The sequence below is a fragment of the Ochlerotatus camptorhynchus genome, unplaced genomic scaffold, assembly GCF_037179485.1.
Source record: "Ochlerotatus camptorhynchus isolate MF236.1 unplaced genomic scaffold, CSIRO-AGI_Acam_v1.1 ptg000324l, whole genome shotgun sequence".
Taxonomy (NCBI): Eukaryota; Metazoa; Arthropoda; class Insecta; order Diptera; family Culicidae; genus Ochlerotatus; species Ochlerotatus camptorhynchus.
This window is the reverse complement of record NW_027040812.1, coordinates 3559040-3586303: the sequence shown is the minus strand read 5'-3', so window position 1 is coordinate 3586303 and position 27264 is coordinate 3559040. Positions and strand designations below refer to the sequence as shown.

Below are 27264 nucleotides of genomic sequence, written 5' to 3'. Positions count from 1 at the left end.
ATGCAAATATTTATTGTATTCATGTATTCGATGCCATAACGTACTAACAAAAAAAACTTTCAGAAATCATTTAGCACACCCTACAATGCCAGACCAATCGCATGATGCAGATACCTTCTCAAAAATGTCTCGATTTAGTTTTACTAGTAAAATGTCCTCCAATGCACCATGCCCCAAGGTAGCTCTGTGAGATAATAGAACCAACGCAAGTGCACTAAATGCACGCTCTACAGACACCTGGTTTGATGGCGTTGCTAGCACAACCATGGCTACCTCAAAGAGTTCTGGATGAGTCTTTCGTCGTATCAACCAATATTGAAACACATCGAAAGAGTGATTTTGTCGCGGTTCAGCATCTAGTGCTCTTAACTGTTGCTCAAACGAAGAGTCATTTGAGTTTTCCGTGTTCGACAGAGTTCCACCAAAAAGTTCGGTGAGGAACTCGTCAAATTGGCTGCTGCTGTTGGTCTCGTTTTCTACTGTTTCACTGGAACATGTAGACGGTTTTAGTTGGTTGATCCTGTTCCAGGTGTCTTTAATGCAGTTCTAAATATATGAGAATAAAATTTTTAAAAGATGTTTATCACTTATCGCGGTTACAAGATACGTGTAATATCGTATCTGTATATATTGCTTCTCATCGTTGCTGAACAATTTTGAATTCAAATAGTTCAGACGTGGATCCATGTACAGTGACATTTGAAATGCTTGTGACTTCTCTAGCTTGCCAAGGCGGTCTGTTAAGGATCTAGTCAGTGGCTGAGCAAACGGATTCGAACACATCTTCTGAACTTCGTTGATTGCCATCAGCCATGATAAATAAAAATCTGGCAACGAAACGTGAGTTGCTTGCATTTTTTTGGTGCAAATGTAAAGAGGTTCGAAGGCTTGAACGTAATTTTCAATGAAATCCCAGAGTTTCGGAGTGAGAGCTGTAAATCAAGGCTGTGAAAATAAAAACCATATGATCTAAAGCACATCCTAAACTTACCGAGCTCAGGAAATTGGAGTGCCAGTTGATTGAAAAATTCTTTTTGTCTGCGAAAGCAATCCAGCATCATGTAAATACCTCTCCATCTGATTTGTCCCCAAACCGGTGGGAAAGTAGCACTGTGATAGTCAAAATGTGTCTTATATTTGACTCCTTTGCATTTTTTTGCCACACCAGTTATTTGCTTGATGGATTCGTCACTTTTGTTAACAACGTCAAGAATAGCTAATTGCAATGTGTGTACCGAGCATCTTACAAGGTTCAACTGATCCTGATGGAATTCAGTTGAAAGTGCATCGGAAAGCTCTTGGTCTTGATTGTTTTCAGCAGTCTCGGTTTCGGTTTCAGTATAGCCCTCGGTTTCTGTGCCACCCAGAAGGTCTACATTTTCTAGCTGCTGTGAGACTAGAAAATCAAATTCTTTCTTCAGCCCTTTTACAGCTGCCAGCATATTTGCTCCATTGTCGCATGTTACCGAAAATATTTGCTTAACAGTAACTCCGTATGTCTGAAGAACCTTTAAAATTTTAATTTTCAAAAAAGCTGCCGTTTGTCGTTTTTTTATCTCAATCATGCCTGGAATGGTAACATGGAAATACAAGAATTTGTAAGAATGTTATAGGTGTTACATATTAAAGTACTTCAAATAAATACCATGAAATATATTACATGTAACTAAATTAAGTTCATTCAAAAGAGAATGATAGCAGTTGCTAACTAGTTTAAGTTTAATTCAGGATAATCAAGCATAAAATTTATCTCATAGGTATAATCTACAAGTGAACACATAACTGTCCCATGTGTTTAGGATGCTCAATTGAAAATGGAACAATAATTATGCTTCCGCTGGCTATAACATAACTACTCACTACAATTTGATTTTACAACTATTATGGTTTTAGCATATACCAAGTGATTAAACCGTATGGTATATGGTAAAATTATAGCGGTTGTACTACCACATTGCAGTATGTATTGTCTCCATAATGTACCTGAATGAAACATCCCACTAATCTCTTTGTTTCAACGCTATGTTAACACTCACCTAATGTCCGAATGACGATTTTGCTATCCAAAAAATACTGGACATTTATGCCGAGAACGTGTCGGTTGAATCGTGATGCTGAATCAACTTTCAGTGAAATCAACCTGTTCTTCAGTTCATCACTTAAACCCTTACGAATTTGATCAGTGACGGAGTGCGTGATTATCTTTACATTGTTTCTGTTTACTGTAACACCAAGTGCAGCAGATATTGGGTCCATGAGTTGTTTCATCCCTTCCCACTCTACGAAGCAAAGAGGGAGTTGATGGTAGGTCAATAATTTGACAATAGAGTCCATGTACAGCGGCGTATCAATGGCTATGGATCGTTTGGACACCAGTCTTGGCTTCTTGGCGCTAGCATCAGTTTCTTTCAGCAAGCCACATTTATTCGCAGCATCTGTATGCTTTGTGCGGAAATGACGGATAAAATTACCGACATCCATAGTCGTTTGGACGTAGGTACATCCGCTGCTCTCTTCAATACGACAGATACCTTTGTTCCCTTCCCGATGAATAAACGATAATGCAATTTCCTGGAGAGGGCGCTTGTTGTCATCGCGTCGTTGTTGTCCTTTTTTAGATGATGGACCTGCTTCTTCCATTATTTCGGATGCAGAATCAAACTCGTCTTTCTCAATTATAAAATTTCACCACCAGAGATAAATATCAACTTTGCTTGTCTGATTATCACTTCAAACCATTGACAGTAAGAAATATCAATGATTGTAGGCTTTTGAAATTCATTAAATGGATTATTCATTCAATAAGGTAAACAAAATTAATTTATCATTGACATGACAGAAATGATGTTGTGTGTCAATAGAAGAAGAGTCATCCCACACTGAGAAAAGAATAATTTCTCCTTTCGTGAATAAATAACGATAATCTAAGGCACTGGTCTGAAGGACTGCAGACCGACGCTATCTAAATACACAGATTTAGAGTCCGCTTTCGACAAAATCAACCACGAAATTGCTGTAGCTAAACTTGCCAGGTTTGATTTCACCGGCTGTCTTCTTGATTGGTTACAATCTTACTGGATCGGTTGGCGTCCTAACGTCAAGATTGGAGACTGCCTCTCTAATGCCTTCTCTGCCTCTTCTGGAGTTCCTTAAGGTAGCCATCTGAATCCGCTAATTTTCCTATTGTACCTGAATGACACCAAAATTTAACTAGAAGGACCTCGTTTACCACATGCAGACGATTTCAAAATATTTTGGAAAATAGCTAAACCACACGATACGAATTTTTTTTCCTAAGGCCAGCTATCGCTGACTGGTGCGATTTGAACAGGATGGTGCTAAACCCGAATAAGTCCGCTGGAACTTCACTCACAACAAGCCAGAGTCCTCATATCTACGACTATTCTTTGTCGGGTGTTCGTATAAGTAGAGAGAGCCTGGTGACAGATCTTGGGATGTTCTTGGATCTCACTAGTGGCGCCATCTGTTTGTCAGTACCTGTACTACAATTAGAGCAACTCCACCGTTCGTTGCTAACCGGCTGAGAAGCAAAGTTCCTCATGGCCACAACGGAAGTTTGTCATAGCTGCGCGCGCAGCATTACCACTGGGGATGTGGTTTGCGGTGGTTTTTGTAAAGCTGTCTTCCACTACAGTTGTGCACAAATAACGGAGGAACTATACAAAGAAATAAGCGGTAAGTGTGCTATTTTCTGGATGTGTAAAGGATGCCACGACATCATGGATAACGCTCGCTTTAAAATTGCTATGACACCAACGAACGCGGCTACGATCGATCTCAACGACACGTACTATAAAATAATTGAGGAGATCAAGAGTGAGATAAATAGCCTAATTGCCGAAATTAGGCAGGAGATCTAGGGCGGATTCAACAAGCTCTCTCCAGCAGTGCTATCTCCTCTTCCTCCTCGAATGTAATCCAAAAACGCTAAAGAGACCCCGTGACGACGAATCATCGGCATCCGATCAGCCTAACAAAGTTTTACTTGGCACAGGCCAATCAACTCTCAACGTGACATCAGCCCCAATGAGTAGATCCGACGTCAAGTTCTGGCTGTATCTAACAAAAATATCACCAGATGTATCGGAGGTAGACATCGAGAAACTTGCCAAAGATTGTTTGAATACGGATGAAGTTGTTGCCAAATCTCTGAAACCCAGAGGACGGCCTTTGTCAGCACTGTTCTTCGTTTCATTCAAGGTTGGAGTCAATCTCGAAATGAAGACAAAAGCGATGGATCCTTTGTCTTGGCCACAAGGTATCGAATTTCGGAAGTTCGTTGAAGATGAAAGGAGAACGCATAATTTTCGGAAACCGGTACTGCACATAGATTCTGGTCCAATGAGTAACGCCTAGAGTCAGCTGAATCAAGCACCTCGCCTAACCTAGCGTCTTGTGGCCCTGCCAACATTCGCACAGATTGGACCGTATATTATCAAAACGTCCGAGGCTTGAGGACAAAAACTGAACTCTCCAGCAACTACACAATCTACCGCTGTGACCGGAATTCTCGCACCAGCGCACTGAGACGTGGCGGTGGCGTCTTAATTGCCGTGAAATCCGAGCTGAAGTGTAAGGCTGTGCATCTTGTGGGCGTTGAGAACCTCTAACAAATTGCTGTTCAAGTCGATTTACAACACCAATCGATCTTCCTGTGCTGCATCTATATTCGACCAAACAGTCAGCCGGACATTTACACCAAACACGCTGAGTCCGTACAACAGCTCCTTGGTATGGCGAACCCTCACGATACAACCATAGTTGTGGGCGATTACAATCTGCCTAGCTTGGGACTTCGATGAGGACGTCAGAGGATTTCTGCCTCTCAATGCTTCATCAGAACAGGAACTCGCTGTAGTGGAGTCCATACTGTCGGCTGGATTGAAGCAAATCAACGATCTGGTAAACACGAATGGTAACCTTCTTTTTTTTTCCCTTTGGTTTGTTTTTTCCGTCGATCTTGTTTTCCGTGCTGAGCACCAATGCTGCCGACGTGCTAGGGAGGCAGCTCCCACACCTGGACCCTACCTATCGATCCATCAAACTCATGAACCGGGGACCAACGGCTTTACTTCCCATCTGAAGGAAGGCGTGATCAGAGATGTTATGCCTCAGAACATCCCGGCGGCACCGACTGGGATTGAACCCAGGCCTGCTGGGGTGAGAGGTAATCACGCTTACCACTACACCATCGGTGCCGTTGTGGCAACCTTCTTGACCTCGTTCTCGTCAGTGACTCCGATTGCATCGAGCTGTTTGAACCACCCTCTACAATTATGCAAGTTGATTGTCACCACTGGCCGTTGGTTCTAAAAGTTGACTCCCGTTCTAGAGATCATCCGCTCCCGTACCCAGCTACCCGCAGTGAGTATAATTTTGCACAATGTGATTTCGATGTTGTTAACACGAGGATTGCCGCCTTGGATTGGATACAAATACACCATTGATGCCGCCGTCTCCGTATTCTATGACAACATCTATAAAGTAATCCAAGATACTGTTCCGGTGAAGACACGAAAATCTTGTTTGCAATTCCAACAACCTTGGTGGAATCCGCAATTGCGTAATCTGCGAAACCGTCTGCGTAAAGCTCGAAAACGTTACTTTCATTCCCGGACCGCAGCAAACAAGTATACGGTGCAGCTAGTAGAAGCAGAGTATAACAGTTTGCAGGAAGCTCACTTTCGTGAGTACGTCGACAAACTCCAGAGGGGTTTCAAGGAAAATCCATCGTCGTTCTGGTCTTTTATCAACTCTCGGAAAAGATCAGCTGGTATTCCCGTGGACGTCACCTACGGTAGTAGAAGTTCCACCACCGACGCCGCTTCTGCTGACCTTTTCACCTGTTTTCGAACCCGATCAAACTCCCCCACCGCAGCAATACATTGATCAGCTACCAAAATACGACATTCACCTGCAGCAGCTCATCTTCAGTCAAGACGCTATTCGCAAAGCCCTTTGCTCAGTCGATCCATCGAAAGGGCCAGGCCCGAACCGTATTCCACCGTCTTTCGTCAAGAACTGTGCAGCATCGTTGGCCACTCCCGTTATGCCTATTTTCAATCGAACACTTAAGGATGGCGTTTTTCCGGATGCCTGGAAGCTCGCCTCAATTACACCAATCTTCAAGTCCGGTAACATGCACAAAGTGGAAAATTACCGACCTATCTCGATCCTGAACTGCTTGGCCAAAGTTCTCGAAAGTCTTCTGCATGAGAAGTTGTACCCAGCTGTTCAACCCATAATCTCAGAGTTTCAGCATGGATTCATGAAAAAGCTCTCTGAAGTCTCTAACTTGATGACTTACACGAACACTCTTATAGGTAGCATTGAGAAGCGTCAGCAAGTGGACGCCGTTTACATCGACTTCTCTAAGGCTTTTGACAAAGTCCCTCACGACCTAGCCATTATGAAGCTAAACCGTCTTGGTCTTCCGCCGTGGATCGTTTGTTGGTTGAAATCGTACTTATCATCCAGGAAGGCTTTCGTTAAGGTACGTGATTCCAGATCCGGGGTATTCCATATACCATCGGGGGTTCCACAAGGGAGTCACCTAGAACCTCTCATTTTCGTTCTGTTTATTAACGACGTGTGTGATATGCTAAGTTCCTATAAATTGCTATGTGCGGATAATCTTAAGTTGTACCGGGTGATCAAATCGATCGTGGATTGTTGCACACTACAAGCTGATATAGAGCGATTGTCATCCTGGTGTCAGATGAATGGAATGCAAGGCTATGCTGCCAAATGCAAAGTGATTACCCTTACCAGCTCTCACTTTCCGATCATTTTTGATTACTCTATGAATCAATCGCCGCTGGAAAGGGTTAATGCCATTAAGGATCTTGGGCTAATCTTGGACAGCAAACTACGGTTTAACGAGCACATTTCCATGACAGTTGCAAAGGCCAACTCCATACTAGGATTTTTGCGCCGCAATACTGCACAATTCGACGACGTGTACGCCCTGAAATCGCTGTACTGCTCTATGGTCCGCAGTGTTCTTGAATATGGAGTACAAATTTGGGCTCCATATCATGCTGTTCATGTACTGCGCATCGAGGGAATCCAGAAACAGTTTATAAAGTTTGCATTACGACGTCTGTCATGGACAAATCCAGATAGCTTACCTCCGTACGAGCATAGATATGCGCTTATTGGACTGCAAACACTAACTTTCCAGAGGATGTTCATATTTGACATGATTAGTAATCATATTGACTGCAGTTGTTTGCTCAGGAACATCAATTTCCACACTTCAGCTCGCCGTCTCCGCAACTATTACTTTCTGTGGACTCCCGGACATCGTACTGCTTACGGTTATAACAATCCTCTCGATAGATGTTGCAGACTGTTTAATGATGTGTGATGTGTGTGATGTTTTTGATTTTAATATAAGTAGACCAGTTTTTAAGAATAGGATTAAGTCACTTTTAACAGTCTGTATGGCTAAAATGTCAAAGAAGGTGGTTAAAAATTAAATAAAAATAAAATAAATAGTTATCTACAGAAAATCAGCTTAATTGGTTGAAGCCGGGAAATAGGGGTGTGGAACGGTACCACACACCGCATATATGTATGTTGGGGTTACTTTACGTACTTCGATTCTAGCGGAAACGGCTCTTATGCTGGCCTATTGATCGAAGATTGGGCCCATCGCTTAAAATCTGCAGTTTATCAATTTTTATTTTTATTGTTATTTTATTTTTGGAGCAGGGAAAAGCCCGCCGGAGAGCTTTACAATTTAGCCCATCCTCCAGCAGGCATTCAACCTCCTCATCTTTTCTTAAATTACAAAAATAAGTTCAATTATATTTTCACATGACACGAGACATCTTCAGTGAGTTTGCACTCTTTTAAGGAGAGAGATGATGAAAGCTTTTCTAATATGTATACAGATAAACAGTAAGTATCTAAGGACGATTGTCGGTGCACAGTTCAACAGATGAAGGGGACAGTTGCTAGTGAACGGAACGTGGACTGCGATGAATCGGCCAGCCGTCGAAGGTATATGATGCCAAGCTAAGAATGTCGCAGTGAAACAGGGCCGGTGGGAGCGTCGACTCAGCTAGACATTGGAAGCTTAGAATACCATGCTGACAGAGAGTTGGTGATCAATCAGACCGAAGCTAGATGATGACCGCTTGGAGCGTTAGAACAGCTAAACATCAGGAACGAACGATGCCAAGCTAACATTACGGATCGGACAGAGACCTGGTGATCAACCAGACCGAAGGTGATGGCCGCTTGGAGCGTCGTTTCAGTTACATGTCCGGGCGTAGGATGCCATGCTATCAATGTTGCTGACAAAAAGCTGATACTCAAACCGATTGAAGGACAGATGAGGGTTGATAGGAGCGTCGACTCCACTGACAGAGAGCTGGTGTTTAACCAGACCAAATATGATGGCCGCTAGGAGCGTCGCATCAGTAAGATGCCATGCTATCAATAATGCTGACAGGGAGCTGTTGTTCAAACCGATCGTATGACAGATGAGGGCCGGTGGGAGCGTCGACTCCACTAGAAGTCGAAATCGTAGGATGCCAAGTTATCGTTGTCACCGAGAAGCAGATAGTGCGGATCTGGAACCATTTGTTGTACGAATCATTAGGGGCGTAGTATCACTGGCGGCTTCAGCCAGACATATACCTGTCTAAGTTACCTGACAGAGACCTGGTGATCAACCAGACCAATGATGATGACCGCTTGGAGCGTCGACTCAGCTACATGTAGGGGCGTAGAATGCTATGCTATCAATGTTGCTGATAAAGGGCTGATTTTCAAACCGATCAAAGGACATACAAATACTCGAAAAAAATACACCAGACAAAAGTGTTCGGCATAATTACTTTCTTCAATTTCCTTTCCATCGCTGAAAGCCCGCACCTTTCCCTCAAGACTCCTCATTACATTTTGTGCAATGGTGGAGTCGACCTTTTTGGCCACTTTCATGTATTATTTTTTCAACTCCAGCTCGTTCTTAAACACCTTGGACGATTTTCGAACTTTGGCCTTCATTATGGCCCAAAATCTTTCCACCGGACGAATCTCTGGTGAATTTGGGGGGTTGGCGGTTTTTGGTACAAAAACAACGTTATTGTATCTGTTCCAATCCAACGTCGATCGCGCGTAATGGCATGATGCCAGGTCCAGCCAAATCAATGTCTCGCCTCCGTGGGACCGCAGGAAGAGAAACTGACTCTTCTGGAGGCACTCCTTTGGTTTGTTTTTTTTTCCGTCGATCTTGTTTTCCGTGCTGAGCACCAATGCTACCGACGTGCCAGGAAGGCAGCTCCCACACCTGGACCCTACCTATCGACCCATCAACTCATGAATCGGGGACCAACGGCTTTACTTCCCATCCGAAGGAAGGCGTGATCAGAGATGTTATGCCTCAGAACATCCCGGCGGTGCCGACTGGGATTGAACCCAGACCTGCTGGGGTGAGAGGTAATCACGCTTACCACTACACCACCGGCGCCGTTAAGTTCTGGAGGCACTCGGTGCTGTAAATTTCGCTGTTGATGGTACGCATTGTAATGTACGGTTTACTCAGTTTACCGCATTGGCATATGGCCTGCCAGAGCAAGTATTTTTTGGCGAATTTGTCCACTTTCTTCTTCCTTATGTCTTCCGGAACATCACACCGTGATTTGGCAACGTAGAACTCCAGCCCCGGTATCTGCTTTGCGTCTGAATTGATGTAGGTTTCGTCATCCATAACCACACCCATCGGTTTCGTTAACCACTCTCGATACAGCTTCCTTGCGCGGGATTTGGCCGCCGTGTTTTGTTGATCACGCCGGTTCGGTGCCTTCCGGACCTTGAATACACGAAGCCCAGCTCGTTTCATGGTTTGCTGAATGAACCAGGCGGAACACTTTGCCTTCAGAGCCTCGTCGCAAATCGAAAGGTTCGGATTACGCTTGAAATAGTCCAACACCTTCCGGGCCTTCAAAGGGTCAGCTGTCTTCGATTTTCTTCCACTTCCAGCCCGCCGCTCGGTCGTCTGGGACTTCTTAAACGATTTTACCACCCGAGACACAGTTGTATGGGTGATTCCCAGTTGTCTTCCGATCCATCTCATGGTCGCAGTCGGATTTTCCATGACGGCGCGCAAAATTCTCCGGCGGATTTCTTTTTGTTTCGATGACATTTCAATAACCACTGAGCCGATTCTTATGAAATTTTGCACATGTAAACAATTCACTTCCAAATAGTTATATCCAGATTTTCATCAATTTTTACCCACGGATAAAAATTGTGCATTTTTTTCGAGTACAAGCCTTAAAGTCTGGTGGGAGCGTTGGCTCAACTGACTTATCTGTATAAACGCGTCATTGGGACGGTACTTATGGATATTTTTGGTCACTATTGAAAATTTAGTCGATTGCTGAATTTATGCATGGGCCCAAATAAGGGGCATTTAGGCCGACATTACATCCATTTCCCCTATGTATTTAGTATAGAAAACATAACTTCAGATCAAACCACGCATGTTGTTGCTATCTTCCTCTCTAGGCTCATCTATTCGGCTAACTTTTCCATGGGGCTTGCACAGTGATAACATATAAAGTAAAGGGCGAACACGAAATTATTGCGACACATTCAACAGGGCATAACTTTTTTACCATTGGGTAAAAATCAACCAAATTTTGAACACTTTCTCATTGATGTGTATTGTGTACATGCTGTCAAACTCGAAGTCGTGTTTTTCGATTCAACGAAAATGGAGGTGAACCAACGCGAGGTGAGAGAACAAATTCTTTCCAAACACCTGGAATTTCCTGACCTGTCGCACCGGCAGTTGGGAAAAATGTTGAACATTCACCATTCAACCGTCTCCAGAGTGTTGAAGCGGTTCCAGGAGCGGTTGACGTTGGACCACGGCAAAGGAGCTGGAAGAAAACCGGGACCGGAGAACAAAAAGACGGAGGGAAAGGTGAAGCTAAGGTCTCAAGCCGTGATTTGGCTAAAAAGATCGGCATATCGCAGAGCTACGTCCAGAATGCAAAGAAGAGAGCTGGACTACATACATACAAGGTACAGAACTTCCCAAACCGCGATGAACGGCAACAATCGACGGCTAAAACTCGGGCACGGAAGCTCTACGAGAAGATGCTGACAAAATATGGCTGTTGTGTGATGGACGACGAAACGTATATAAAAGCCGATTTTAAGCAAATTCCGGGGTTGGAGTTTTTAACTGGCAAGAGCAAGTTCGATGTGGACGACAAATTTAAGAAGAAGAAAATGTCGAAGATCACCTCCAAATATCTCATTTGGCAGGCCATCTGCTCTTGTGGACTGAGGAGTGAGCCTTTCGTGACAAAGGGCACAGTAAATGGCGAGATCTACAAATCTGAGTGCCTCGAGAAGCGCCTTTTGCCGTTCTTGCAGCAGCACGACGAAGCTCCGCTATTTTGGCCAGATTTGGCATCATGCCACTATTCTAAAAGTGTCCTGGAGTGGTATGAGGCCAATTCTGTCCATTTTGTTCCAAAGGACATGAATCCGCCAAACTGTCCGGAGCTGCGCCCGGTGGAGCAGTACTGGGCAATAATGAAGCGGGAACTTTGGAAGAGCAAGAAGACAGTCAAAGACGAGAAGGACATGTTAAGAAAATGGAAAAAAAAAAACTGAGAAACTGGTACCGGATGACACTGTAAAGGCTTTGATGGAGGTCATCAAGCGAAAATGGGTTCATTTTTACACTCAAGGCTCTATCGATTAACTTTTCTTTTGATTTTTGAAGTAAATATATGTATAAAACTACCCTAACATTTTGGTTTGATTCTAAACATTATAAGAAAATTGGCATGACATTTTCGGTGTCGCAATAATTTCGTGTTCGCCCTTTATCAGGCATAGTTCATTAACGCTTATGTGTTGAAACGGATCCGAATAGAAATTAAATGGAGAATAAAACTCAATCCTGACTGGAATACACAATTAATTCCGATGCAAAACTTTTCCAGCAATTCCGCATAACAACAGAAACATTGCCCATGATTCATTTGAATAACATGTCCAAACGATGATGGTCTCAACTGAACAGACAAATAACATTCCATCACATGCATAACTCCCATTTCGAACTCTCCGACGTCAAAACAAAAGTCCAGACATCTTCCATTTAATTCCAGGCCAACAACAGCCCGACCTCTATTCTTTGCCATGTCACCGCATTTCACCTGTTCCGAAACAAAACGTTTCTATACCCACACAGCTCACCACCCGGTCGGGGTTGTTTTCCTTCCTGATCCAGTGGAACGGCCTCTTCGCCCATGACACATAATCCCGGGAGCAATAGGGTCGCAATCTTTTAAACTTTTATTCAATCAATCAAGGCAAGCTTGCTTCAACATCACAACACGGTGGATCATGTTGGAAACCATAACCCTGGTTGGGAGCCAATCAACAGAATTACACCGGATCCGAACCACCCTAGTGTGAAGAAATTCACAGAATCTGACGTCTGCCATGTCCAGTACAGCCATTATTGGAATGGGAGCACAAGTTCCTGGGAAATTTGCATACCTTGTCGGTTGAAATGATATTTTTGCTCCACACGCAGTCGCTCTGCGGCTGGGCTAGTCTGAAGGGGACATGCTGCAGTCCGTACAAACGTGTGAGATTGGGGACACCAGAAAAGGAGGACATTTGCACGAATGTGGTTTTATTTTACGCTTCCTATGTAGGACGTATTCGGGTATCAGAGTGACTTCGTTTGGACACAATACCAGCCAGAAGTGTGTGCGGTGAAAATGGTTTCGTGAGTGGACATAACCGCATCGTTCAATAAATTCTGTATTCTCCAACTGAGCAGTTCCAGGCCAAATAGCAAAACTATTTACTCGATCTCTTCCGATTTGCTTGAAACTTTACATAATTGTTTGCTATGGTCAATAGTTCACATTTTTGCAAAACTTCGGACATTTTCGATCATGTATATTTTATTTTCAAACTGGCGTCTTTGACATTTTTCAATAAATTGTCGCATGAAAACGTCACTTTTGATCGAAATGATGTCATAGATAAAGTTGTTGACAATAGTAAAGTCTTTCTTTGAAGAATACACACGGTTATTCTTATTGTTGCTGTTGTAATTTTGAGTAATATATTTATAAACGACAAATGCGCCATTTTAAAAACTTCAACATCCAAAATGGTCGCATACGGGCAAAAATTGGAATGATTGTCCATAGCAAACAATTATGCAAAGTTTTCCGATTCGTCATGTAGCGTGGAACTGCTCAACTGCATACGCATGGTTCGAGTGTGAATGGAAATAAATTAATCCACTTAGTAGAGGAAAGCGAGCTTTAGTTCAGATCTTTAAACTGACACGTCACGTGTGCCGAATCACATGGAATGCAATGCGAGAAACCAGCTGTTTGTTATTTCTGAAAGGATATCCAGCTGCATTCCCTTTAATCCAACCACTTAGCCACAGGCCACCCTGACCTCGGACCAAGCCGCGTCCGATCTGTCGTTCGAATGGAAGCATCGAAATACACACTCACACTCGGTTCAGTGTTCCGTCTTGTTACCAGGCTCGGTTGGCCACAAACATGTAAACACCCATCGCCTGGACCGGAGTTGCCGTAGCGCACCTGACAGAGAGACGTCCAACTTGGTTCAGTTCGTGGTTTCCTTTTCGCTTTGTTTTGCTGACCGCTCCATATGGTGAAAATTCAAGTTGGACTTTGAGTGATTTCGTCAAGCGATGGAAAAGCATGGGCAAACTGGACCGGAAGCATATCCGGGAACAGGTAGGTCACAGCACTGACTGACTGGCTGAAAAAGCTAACCTCATCCAGGTGGAAAAAAAGAAAAGTTAAGAATTGAGCTTGATATAATTTATTAGCGTTTTTCTTTTATCCCTCCTGGTAGAAAAAAAAATATACGTTATAGCTACTTATTCAAACAAAACCATGGAAAAACCGAATGGAACGAGGGAAGAGGATTCCATTGAGGCAGGAAAAAATATGAAGCAAGTGAGAGATGGCTTCGGGAGTGGGGATATTTGTCTCCATTCCATATTCTTCCTATTATTTATGTTGTTCCGAAGTTGTACGCAGATTTATTTATGAGGGATGTTTGTTTTCAGCGAAACATTTTGTTGCTCCTCCAGCAACTCCTCGAGCAATAAAGCTACACAGAGCAAGTTTTATTGTTTTGTATTACGTTTACAACTACCTGTAAGAGTCATCTTCTTTAAAGAACTTTAAGCAGTGATTTTTCAGGTCCTTGATTTGATTTATGGCTTCTGTGAGTTTGGGTAGAATGTAAAGCTATATTTGTTGTTGTTCAGAAGGCCTACTCTAGCTCTGCAAGAGAAAATTGTTGCGATTGTCCAATAATAGAGTTACATATTTTTTAATCTAGTTCATCTAGTTGTAAGGCTCAATCGCGTCAGCTTTACGGAGTCGATAATTCAATGTTCATTGTTTGTAACAAAATTTACTTATTTCTACGTCTAGTAGGTGTTGGGCCGAATACCCACGCCTTATCCGAGGGTAGAGGGGTACATTTTTGAAGGATAGGATCAGGGGAGGAGCTTGGGGGTGGGGTTTCGTTGTCTCATCAGAGCGTTCTCGCCAGTATGAACGGTAGTGTGGTTTTAGATTCGTCTGGTGTTCATCCAGCTATGCCGACCAGTGGGAGACATTGAGAATCTTCGCAACAGGGAAAAACAAAACCTGATAAAGAGAGACAATCAAGAGTTCCATTGTGGTTGCTTTTTTTTTATATACAGGGGGAATCTACTCACAGACTCCTGAGAAGAAACTCAGGGTGTGGGGATAGGAAAATTTCACTCTCGACCCACTTAACCTTACCCTGTGCGCTTGGCCCTTGACCTCCCCGGAACCGCCCGAAGGCATTACTTCGTGGGAGGGGCCGCTGTAGCGCTATGGCGCCTCTCTAGCAATACTCTATCGATCTAGTCGGGCAGTAGGCAACTGCTGCTTGGCACACCACTGTCGTTGTAATTCCGAAACTATGTGGGTGACCGCAGTCACCACCGCGCTCCAGTTCTCGGTGGAACCACACATCCTAGGAACGATGTTATCCGGTCTGGTATCCGCTCCGCATATCGCTAGCATAGCGCTCGATACTGGCTCAAATCGTGGACAGGCGAGCACAACGTGTTCGGCGGTCTCCTCGACGCCAGCACACGTGGGGCAGATGGGAGTACTTGCATGTCCGAACGTATGCAAGTAGCTCCTAAAGCAGCCATGGCCTAACAGGAACTGTGTCAGGTGGAAGTTTACTTCCCCGTGGCGCCTGTTGACCCAGCTTGATATGGAAGGTATCAAGCGGTAAGTCCACCTCCCATTTGTGGAGTTTTCCCACTCCGATTGCCATCTCACGGTCGACACAACTCGCGCGTTGTTGCGCACCCCTCGAACGGTCCTCACGTCATAGCACACCACGTCTTCCTTAATGATAAGACTGATTGGCATCATCCCTGCTATGACACAGACGGCCTCTCTCGAGATAGTTCGGTATGCACTGGCCACCCTCAAGCACATTAGCCTGTGTGTGCTCTCTAATTTCCGCCTGTGGCAGTCAATATCCAGTACCGCAGCCCACGCAGGACCGCCGTATCTGAGAATAGATACTACGACCCCAGCGAGGAGCCTGCGCTTACTGGCATTCACTGCCGAGAAGTACTCGACATGGCAGCCGAAGCTGAGCTTATCATCGAGCATAACCCCCAAGAGTTTCAGAGAGCGCACAGACCTAATTGTGCTTCCGCCGACTGTCAACGTCGCATGCTGTACTGACATGCGATTGTTGACTACGACCACTTTTGTCTTGTGATGCAAGGCAAGAAGTAGCTTTCCAGAATCTTGTATGGCCCTCCGAGAATTTTGAGCTGATGTAGCGAGCAGGCTATCGCCCCCCAGCACGCGCTGTTGAACGCGTTTTTCACGTCTAGGGTTACCACCGTGCAGTAGCGAATACCCCTCCGTTTCCGGTTGCTTGACAAGCCGTCTACACCTTCGGTGTAAGCCGACAACCTGTTGAGGATGACCCTCTCAAGCAGTTTACCAGTGGTGTTCAGCAAACAAATGGGCCTGTATGCGACGGGTCCCCAGGGGGTTTTCCTGGCTTCGGGAGCAGCACCAGCCTCTGCCGCTTCCACGCATCTGGGAAGATGCCATGAACGGAAGGATTCCCTCCTGCCACTCGTCTCTCACCTGGCCCCACACTGTACCGAATCGCCTGATGGTCACTATGGGTGTAACCCTCATCGATCCTCCAGTGTAGGTTGCCTTCCAAACACGGGCTGCAGTACGTCACGTCGATGGCGGATTCTGCACCATTCCTTCTATAGGTAATGACCGAACCGGTGGTGGCAAGTACAACGTCCAGTTTGGCCATTGCCTCCAGTAGGATGCATCCTCTCTGGTTGGTGTGGTGGCTGCCTCACTTGGGTGGAAAACAGTCCCTTCCTCAAGGTAATCGCAGTTTGCGGTACCTCGACTTGACACTGCTCCCTGAGCGCCGTGACTATCTCGGTCACCTCCGTCACTTCGTCCAGGTCCTTGACCTGGATGGTGATCGTCGAGCCTAGCGACTTCACCTGCACTCCATTACCAACGACCTCCTTTGCCAGTTTCTGGGAGGTTGGTCCCTGGTCTTTAGCGCCACGCTTGAGCACCAGGAGCATCTCACCGGTGCGAGTGCGCCTGATGCTCCTCACGTTGCTGCCCATCTCCGCAAGATGCTCATCCGTTCTCATCTTCTTCAAGACTTCCGCGTATTTCGACGCTTCCGTCTTGAAGATGAGAGCCTCGCCCTTCGTCTTGTTCCTGTTCTGGGCAGAGCTGCTCTTGGGGGCAGTTTTGTCCGGAGGTTTCGGGGGTTTTGGGGGAGCGCCCTTCTTACCGCCCTGCTTACCACCCTGCTTGGAGCCGCTATTTTTCTCAACTGATTTTCCAGTAAAAAAGTATTAATATCCAAATTTAAAAGGACTGTGATGTCAAATAAACTTACTTGAATTTTTAAGTTTTTACCATTCTTCACTATTCCACTCAATGGGAAATCCAAAAGGTGATTATTTAAAGCAACTTAGGTGTGTAAAGGAAACTAGATCCTCCCTGTTATCTCAAAATACAAACAGGTTTTTAAGGTAAAGTTCCACAAAGTTTTGTCTGAACGGAAAGTAATGTTATACTGACACTTGCGTCAGATTGAGGACTGTATATATTTTTTTTTTTAATTTATGTACACCTCAAAGCTCTGAATAAGTCAAATCAATAATAATAATTGAAGTGGGAGACTTGATCCCAAAAAGGATAAGACAAACTTTATCTTGAAATATGATTGCGAAAAAAATTCTGAATTCTGTTGATGAGTGCACTCTACCTTACAAAAATGCATGTCAAAGGGTATCAAGTCTCTCCAAATTTTTCAAAATGCGTCTTTCAAATAAAACGTACTTTTGATTATTTATATATATAACTTTGGAGGCTATAGACTATTCATAAAGTTTCATAACATATTTCCCTGTGAGTCTAAAAAAATGCACCAAGGTAAGATTTTTCCGCTGAAAATAGGGGAACTGGCTGTAATGTTGACCAGTGGATCTATGATTGGGCCCATCGCTAACAATCTGCTATTTATCAATTTTATCTATATGAACGCGTCATTAGGATGGTACTTATGGGTTGCAAAGTTTTTAATATGGATGCATCCCATAAAGTGCATAAAGGTCAGTTCATTTCCATATTAATTCACCAGAGATGGTTAGTGTACCATTTGACTACTAATTCCTTGCTTTAACAGGGCCTTCATCTTCAATTCACTATTTTGCTACACACAAACGTCTCATATAAAGGTTGCATCGTTTTATTCGTGTTTGTTGAATATGCCTTAAGTTTGAAAACATTTGAAATTCTGTGAAGAAGTGTTTCTGATTTTCAGGATAATATTGAATAAACCATTTCATTTTTCAAAACATTGATAAACATCCAAATAACTTTATTGAAATCATATTGAAAATCCATGCATATCAACTGAGCTCCGTAAAACGTATACGGTTCCTGAACTTCTAAAAAGCTTGTTTAAATATATGCCATGTACATACATAAAGCACCCTGAGCTTTTTCTCAATCCATTTAACTTATCTATGAAGTTCCCTCCATTTGAGAAAGTTCTGCGAATTGCTGAAAAGTTGCGTCCAGATCTTCTTTGTTTTCTGAACTTATACGATTTGTTAATAACTTATATAAACTAAAAATAACATGTTACCAATATTGCTGATTCTGTTAATATGTCGCATTAACTATTCCCGGAATTTTGACCAAGATATGAGAACATCATATTGAATTCCTACAATATTAATATCTACAAAACTCCCTGAATTTCTCAAGCTTTAGATTCTTGGAAATTTCAGCACTGTTTTATTACGATATACAATGAATAATTTCATTTGCACCTTCTGCATTATCTGTTCTACCTCCATCATCGTGAAGTTAACGGCAGTGTGGTTCATGGTCGTCGTAGATCTTAGCTCTCTAAATACTGTCTCACACGGTTGGCTTGATACATTTGGTGTAACAAATTGTTCAGAAAAATGATTCTCTCGACACTGGCATAATAATTTATATGCTTGATGTGAAGATTTATTTGACTATACTCAACTCTAACTGTTTCCAAAAGTACACCTGAAAGTTGAGGTTGTATGTTATATTTAATAGTTTTTCAATCGAGCAGCAGTTTTGACAATACTTACCTCATCCCATGCCTCTTCCATTTTTAAAACGGCAACAAACTTGGTAAATCTCAATCAACTTTTAAAATTCTAGGATTAATCACTGTTGCACTAGTCAATACTTACCTATTTTCATTTGGAGTAAACAAACCTTAGCAACGGGTGAATCGATTAGAAAAACTGCAGCGCTCAACAGTGTTGCCGATTTGTATATTATGTTTCGTGTCATACGTATCAGCGTGAACCGTAACGTGCCGAACAGTGTGTCATACGGAGTTTCGGCACAGTGTGCAGAGTTGATTCCCTCTTGGCAACGCTACATCTTGCATTTGTGGCATAGTAGCCAGGATTTTTTCCCCTGTTCTTCACGCCAAGCACACCAATGTTGCCAGCTAAACAGTGGATGGAGAATGTCGGAAGAACAGCATCTTTATAATCATTTTTTTTTTATAATTACTTTATTTTTACAGGCTCAATCTAATAAACTTTACAGAGCCGAGTTATCATTTTCGTTATACATTGTTACTGTCTTATATTTAAAGTTAAAGGAACTGGACCGAGTACTCGCGGTTGTTTCGAGGATAGTGGAGATTTACAATTTTTTGTATGGAAAAAGGGAAGAAGGAGGTTTGAAATGTGGTTTACGATACAACTATTTAATAAATCCTAAAATATGAAATTATTTCTTTTCATCTTGAAAACAAACATTGAAAAAAAAAACCCACACGTACAAAATACAAACTAAACACAAGGTTAATCAAACTTACAATCTAAGGTTAATATTCTTAAAGTAAACATATATGATTTTCATAAACTCCAGATTGCATCTAGCCAAAATATCCCAAAGTGGAACATTAGGTTGTCTACCTCGAGCCCGAAGGGAATCATAAAAATGTGATCTGACTCCACGATGCTCAACGCAAGACCAAATAATGTGATCTGCGTCTTGGTAACCTTGTCCACATTCACAGAGATTGCTGTCTCCCAAGCTCACACGGAACAAGAGAGCGTTTAGACAATAGTGATTGGACATGAGACGAGACATCACGCGTATGAAGTCTTGACCCAAGTCCAACCCTTTGAACCATGCAAACTTCGACACCTTAGGGATAATTGAATGTAGCCATCGTCCCAAGCTCCCTTCACTCCATTGATGTTGCCAGCTAACGAGCGACTGCTGACGATAAATAGAGAAAAATTCACTATAGGCGATTTGTCGATCATAAATGTCGCCTTCCATAGCGCCCACCTTCGCAAGTGAATCCGCCTTCACATTGCCCAACATTGAGCAATGTGAAGGGACCCACGCGAAGGTGATGATGAAAGAGCGCACGGATAAAGCACTAAGCAGTTCTCGTATTTCCAAGAGAAAATACGAGAAGTGCTTTACCGGCCTAATGGAACGGATAGCCTCGACAGAACTGAGACTATCCGTAAAAATAAAGTAGTGGTCTGCAAGAAGTGAAGCAATAGTTTCCAAAGTGTAGTGAATTGCTGCCAGTTCAGCCACATACACAGAGCAAGGAGCTTCAAGTTTTCGAGAGACGCTATGAAATTCATTAAATACATCAAAACCAGCGGACTCCTCTATTAGAGATCCATCTGTGAAAAACGTTCTTGCAGAATCAACATGGCCAAACTTTGCAGCGTATAATGACGCAGCAATCATAGGACGACGATACTGTGGAATTCCGCGGATTTTCTGCGTCATAGATAAATCAAAATTCACTGAATTGCCGAAATCAGAGAAGACTACACGATTGGGAACATTTCTTGAAGGGCTGACATCCTGTGTTAAATATAGGTAGTACAAAGTCATAAAACATGTTTGAGGATTTAGCTCCAGAAGCTTCTCAAAGTTTTCGATCACCAGTGGGTTCATTACTTTGCAATGGGAGAGGAGCCTCAGAGATAACTCTGAAAAACGGACGGATAGTGACAACATGCTCGCCAGCACTTCGAGGCTCATAGTATGAGTCGAGTGCATGCATCCTAACGCGATACGAAGACAGCGATACTGGATCCGTTCCAGCTTGATGATGTGCGTTTTAGCTGCCGACTGGAAACGAAAACTACCATATTATAGAACCGATAAAATCGTTGTCCGGTAGTTGATCGAACGAAATTGACCCTTAGTTGGCATTTTCGTCTCAGATACTCTATGTGGGACCTCCAGGTGCATTTGAAATCGAATCAGACCCCGAGATATTTGAAAGACATGGAATGAGTGATCGGCTTACCCAAAAGTTGAAGCTTCGGTTGTGCTGGGCCGGGTATCCTGTAAGGGTCCTTGCAGGTCAACCTCTTTTGGCCCTGTGATAGACACTACGCCGTCATCTGCAAGTTGTCTCAACGTGCAATTGTCACTAAGACAGACATCAATTTCTCTAACGTAGAAATTGTACAAAAGGGGGCTTAAACATGAGCCTTGGGGGAGACCCATGTAGCTAAATCAAAAAGCTGTAGAGTTTCCATGAGAAAAGCTCATATGTTTTTCTGACAGCAAATTGTACAAAAAATTATTCATTAATGGAGACAATCCACAAGCGTGGAGTTTCTCTGAAAGAACTTCAACGGATACTGAATCAAAAGCCCCCTTGATATCCAAGAACACAGAAGCCATTTGCTCTTTCTTAGCAAAAGCTAACTGAATTTCCGAGGAAAGCAACGCGAGACAGTCGTTCGTTCCCTTACCCCTACGGAAACCAAATTGAGTATCTGAAAGAAGGTGGTTCGTCTCAACCCATTCGTCGAGGCGAAAAAGGATCATTTTCTCCATCAATTTCCGAATACACGACAGCATCGCGATGGGCCGATACGAATTGTGATCCGACGCGGGTTTATCAGGCTTTTTAATGGCTATCACCCTCACTCGTCTCCAATCGTCAGGAGCAATATTGAGCTCCAAGAACTGATTGTACAAGTTCGACATGCGCCTCTTGGCGACGTCTGGGAGGTTTTTCAGCAAGTTGAACTTGATTCTATCAGATCCCGGGGCAGAATTGCCACACGAAAGGAGAGCGAGTGAAAGTTCGACCATTGAAAAAGGCTGACTGATTTCGTCTACCGAATTCGCGGTTTCACGAGGAATCAACTGCGACGGCACGGAATCCGGACACACTTTTCGCGCGAATTTAAGAATCCATTGATCCGAGCATTCCTCGCTTTCGTTGTTAGTATACCGGTTACGCATTCTTCGCGCCGTACTCCAAAGCGTATTCATAGACGTTTCGCGCGACAATCCGTCTACAAATTGCCGAAAGTTACCCCGTTTTTTGGCCTTGATGAGGCTCTTCAGTTTGCGTTCAAGAGATGTATATGCGTCGAAATGCTCGCGTGTTCCGCGTTTCCGAAAAAAGTTTAAACGCGTCGGACTTTTTACGGTAAACCTCCGTGCATTGTTGATCCCACCAAAGCGATGGTGTTTTCTTACGGATTGACGATCGCGGCACCGGTCGTGTTTGAGCTTGAAGGGCGCTGTCGACGATGAGATTAGAGAGGAAATTATATTCCTCCAACGGCGGAAGCTCTTCCACTGACGATACTGTATCGCCTATCGCGGATTGGAACTTAGTTCAATCGATGTTACGGGTTAGATCATACGCGACGTTAACGGATTCTGACGAGTTGAACCCACTGGCAATCGAAATTTTGATCGGCAGATAATCACTACCGTGCGGATCCTGGATTACATGCCAAGTGCAATCCAACGATAGTGAATTGGAGCGAAAAGTGAGGTCTAATCTGCTACCATTCGAGGATGGACCAGCCAAACGTGTTACTTCTCCATTGTTAAGGATTGTCATGTTGAAGTTGTCGCAGAGATCATAAATCAAAGTAGAACGGTTATCATCGTACAGCTCCCCCCAGCCTGTACCGTGGGAGTTAAAATCTCCCATGATCAACCATGGAGCGGGAGTTACCGCACATATGTCGAAAAGTTGTTTGCGATTAACAGAGACTCTTGGAGCAATATATACAGAAGCAATACAAAGGATCTTACCTTTAATGGTAGCCTGACATGCGACAACTTCAATACCGGGGAATTCGGGAAGATTCACTCTATAGAAGGAATGGCACTTTTTGATCCCCAAAAGTACTCCTCCTCCACGTGAATCCTCACGATACAATCGAATAATGTTAAAATCATAAAAAGGGAGATCAATTTCTGAAGAGAGACATGGGCAAATGCATGAGAGGGCAAATGCATCGCAATTATTGTTAAAACTGTAGAACAGTGATCAAATCCCCGACCTCGTTTGGAAAATTATCCATCGAAGGAGATGATAGCTGCAAGAAGGGGCCATTTTGAAGTCAATTGCTTCAAGAAGGATTTCACAGTGGGAAGCAATGTGAGGACCATGCTTTTCAGAGGATCAGAAATGTTGAGGTATTTGAGAATACCGTCCACAATGTCATCAAATGAGAACAACCCAGAAGAAGAAGGAGTTTCTGTTCTTAAAATTGGGGCATCAGGGGTTTTGGATGTCCCCGGAACAGGTGGAAAATCCTGGGTATAGCCAGTTCTGCGGAATCCAGGAGGAGTAGTAGTCTCCTTTTTTCCACCGCTCCTTGATTTAGGCAAGCTGATTTAGGGTTCTTGATTGTCAACTTTTTTATAATCAATAAGTCACTAAGTATTCTGACGTTCAAATTAAAATGCGGTCTTGAACAAAGTTTTAGCTGGAAAAATGTCATCTCAGATAGCGAACTTTTCCGTAGATTATCACTGCTAAGGGCTAGACCGATGAGGCCAAAAATTTCACATTTCCCGTAGTAATTCCCTTATAAGCTTCGGAGGGCCAGTGCAGTATAAGTTTGTTACGAAATAAACTCATATTTTGGGAAAATGATCAGGAGCTGATTAAAAATCGATTGAGCTTGGTAGAGTAAAATCGATATTTTGAACCACCCAACTGGCATACATCTACTGTATTAATAGGAAAGCAATCATCGATTCAAAAGTCAACTAATAAAGTGGTTGCCCTATCTAGAGAATTATTAAGGAGGCATAAAACATGCCACGACATGCCTCTATGGACAACTAATTGGTAATGAAGTTGTTATCCACGCTTGGACTGCAATAAATGGGTCATGATTGCACGTACATGCCGAGTACGAGAGTCATGCAGTCTTTTCATTAGCTACTATATTCCTTTTATCGGTCGGTACTCGCAGTGTTCAACTTGATTGCACGTCAACCGTGCAGGGTTCAATAAAAATTAATCAATACAATAATGTTAGGCACGGTGCATTATTTGAAGTAGGGTCATTCTATTTCAACACATCAACATGTGGCAACAGTGGATTTACCCGTTTTTTTCAGAGAAATTCATTCAATATTTTTTTTTTAGTGATGGGAAATTCTAGAACATTATTTTACTAGTGGATTAGTTTTTCAACTGTGGCTCAGGTTGGTTTTGTCTCTTCATATAAATAACATAACAAAGAAATGACCCATAGTGCCCTGGACAAAGCTGATATGATCAACAGCATTCCATGAGCTAGCTTTTTGCTCCACTCCTCATGGCACAACTACTCATCTCATTTTTTTTTCCTTGATCTATGTGCACCTGACCGGGAAATGCAGGACGTGCTTTTTTACAACGAGTGCGCGGCGACCGGCAGTGGTGGAAATCCTCTTTACCTGGTCATACTTAGTCCCGGGGATTTGTGCTTTTTTTTTTGCGCTGTCCCTAGTATGGGTAAATATCTATCAAACAATGTTTTTCCGCATTTGCTTTTTTATTTTTTTTTTGTTTTACATTCTTCATCCCTTCCTTTGCTGAAGCCACACCGTGCGCTACCACCACTCATAAGTTGGTAATCCGGTTAATCGCATTAGACCCGGTGCTGTTTTTTTTTTCTCGATTGATTGGCTGTGTATTGTGGGTGGTGTGGTTCAGGGGGAAGGGCAAACACTTAGGTTGGTTTTTCCCTTGAAGCATTTTCCGGGATTGTCGCTTTTACGAACTTTTTACCCATATTAGTAAAGTTCTTTTGTTTCACCTGCTGAATGAGTTGGTACCTGCGCTATGAAAGCACACTAAAATGGTAATGGAAATGTTTTGATGGAGCTTTGCTATTTGCTGAAAAGGATAATCGCTCGTTGCGAAACCAATGTGCATAAGTTTATTCAAAATGGATGGAAGCTGCTTTCGAGAGCAATCACTCAGTTGTGCTTGGCAATTTAATTGTTAAATGGATTTATATTCACAGAGTATTCCAGTTATTTTTTTAATCTTTATTAGCGAGGTTTATAGCCATAGTTCAACTAGGATGCTGTTTAAAATGGATAAATTGTTATTGAACACTATTAGCTGCCGCTCGTTCATTTTGTTTTTCTCCCATCAAGTGCATACAATTTGTATCCATCGTTTCGAAACCTGAACCACAAGTATTTAATACCAGATTTAATAATGGTAAACTCTGCGAAATTCCTTCCTTCCTTTCAGGATCTCCCCAGGGAGCGAAAAGTTCGGAGAACAACATCGGAAGAATTTCTGGCAAAAGCGCTATTCCGTCGTTGCGTTGCGAGTGGATTCCGAGAAGTGCTCGCTCCCTCAGCCTTAGGAAGCGTTATTAGCTGCAATACTTTTTTTTCGGTTTTCTCCTGAATGATTGTGTTGCTGTTGCTTCCTTCCACGAGCCGCCAGTCTAATCTAATTGCTGGCTGGCCAAAGTGGGTATGGCGCTGATGTTTGCCTACCTACCTACACAAACAGAACGGCTTTTCAATAACTGCTTTCAGTACGGGCGCTAGATTGCTGGTTGGAGAGGTTCAATCGTGATACGAGAAGATGGTGAAGTGGTGGGCAGCAACAACGTTTCCTTCCAATTTTGCATAATTTTTCCGCAAGTTCATGCTTAATTCCCGTCAGCTGCGCGCCAGAATTTGCTCCCCATGCAGGAGAAACATGTTTCGATTAAAAGTTGCGCGCTTAACGCTTAGGACGAGGGTCCTGATGGGTCCTATGGAAAGGAAGAGCAAAGTCTTGATGGCGCGCGTCGTTCGTTGGGGTGCTTCGAATAAGAGCCGGGAATAATATGGTAATCGGATTGTTCCTCGATCCACGATGTAATACGTGTTGTATACCGGGGGGCCTGCCAAAGTGTACAGAGCAAGCTGCTGGTCTGTTATAATGGTGCGGAAAGGGAGGGGGTTCGATTTGATGGGTGATTATTTGCTTGTGCTTTTTATTTCTTACTTTCAATTAAACGCTTAAAAGGCGTGCTCGTCTGACGTTTGAGATACACTTGGGGGAAAATGTGGCCGTTGGTTGGTACGACCAACAGAAGCAGCATAGTAAATATAGAAAGCGAAAACGACGGGCAATAATTATTCTGGCCGGGTGATGATTGTGGTGATTTGAAGCTGCCTTGCGCTGCGAGATTGGGTCTTCTAGGCGTGGTGGATTTGGGGATTGGTGGCTAATGATAATTAGAGTCAAAAGCCATATTTATGCTCGTTTAGCTACGATTTAGAGCAGTTATTAAATGGCATTGCCGGGTAGTCAATCTTGACAGTTTGAAGCAGTAAAACGGGAATTTTATTGTTTCAAGTTAATGCAGAGGTTTTCTGACTTTTCCACTGAATTATTACCACCTCCTAATTCCTGCTTAACTGGTAAATATAAACTGTGCATTAAATCTCTCAAATCATCGCAGTCAGGGAATCTAAAATCTAATTACAGCTATGATTTTTACTGAGTAGATTCACTCCCTTCAAATCAGATCCCTGCTCCCTAGATCTCTTGCGTATGATCATTGACGACCATACAATTCAATGGTAGCTACACCGTGATTGACCAGATCTAACGAAATTGGCACAAAGAACCAAGGGCTTGGGATTTTTTCCCCTTTGGTTTGTTTTCCGTGCTGAGCACCAATGCTACCGACGCCAGGGTGGCAGCTCCCACACCTGGACCTTACCGCCTATCGACCCATCAACTTATGAACCGGAACCAACGGCTTTACTTCCCTTTTGAAGGAAGACATGATCATAAATGTAATGCCTCAGGAACATCCCGGCGGCGCCGACTAGTATTGAACCCAGGCCTGCTTGGGTTAGAGGTAATCACGCTTACCACTACACCACCGGCGCCGCTTGGGCTTGAGATTAGCAATCCATTCTTGCATATTGAGAAATCTGGTAAATCATTACTTTTGAGGTCAACAATGGCGCCGGCCATGTCCTTATGGTCATCGGGAAAAGGATTGTTTCCAAGTAATCAAAAGTTCCACATTCAACGATAAAACTCACTTTCAAGTTCCATAAAGTTCCGACAGAACCTTCAAGTTCCATAAAGTTCAAATAAAGTTCCGACCAAGGCGTGGTCACTCTACACACTTGTTTTGCGCCAACTTTTTTCTCAGTGTACCTCAGTGTGCCGCAGTTGTACTGGCAGTGTCAAGAAGTCATTGAACTGACTTTTGATTGCTTGTGAATAATGCCTTGTTTGGCAACCCGGTATTTTAACAGCTCTTGTTTTTGTTTTGTTTTTCAATGTTTT

The 27264-nt window shown here is 43.3% G+C and overlaps 2 protein-coding genes across 3 annotated transcripts in view; one reads left to right on the top strand and one right to left on the bottom strand.

The window, feature by feature from the left end:
- The window catches only part of LOC135707992 (protein O-mannosyl-transferase TMTC1-like), an 860006-nt gene that overhangs the window by 271532 nt on the left and 561210 nt on the right, over positions 1 to 27264 (top strand). The gene's annotated exons all lie outside the window — the stretch shown is intronic.
- On the bottom strand, positions 67 to 2640 carry LOC135707973 (uncharacterized). Its single transcript, XM_065229883.1, has 4 exons — positions 2037 to 2640; positions 1448 to 1567; positions 601 to 929; positions 67 to 546 (listed from the first exon to the last, which is right to left on the bottom strand). The coding sequence occupies exons 1-4, from the start codon at positions 2638 to 2640 to the stop codon at positions 67 to 69; spliced, it is 1533 nt and encodes a 510-aa protein (XP_065085955.1).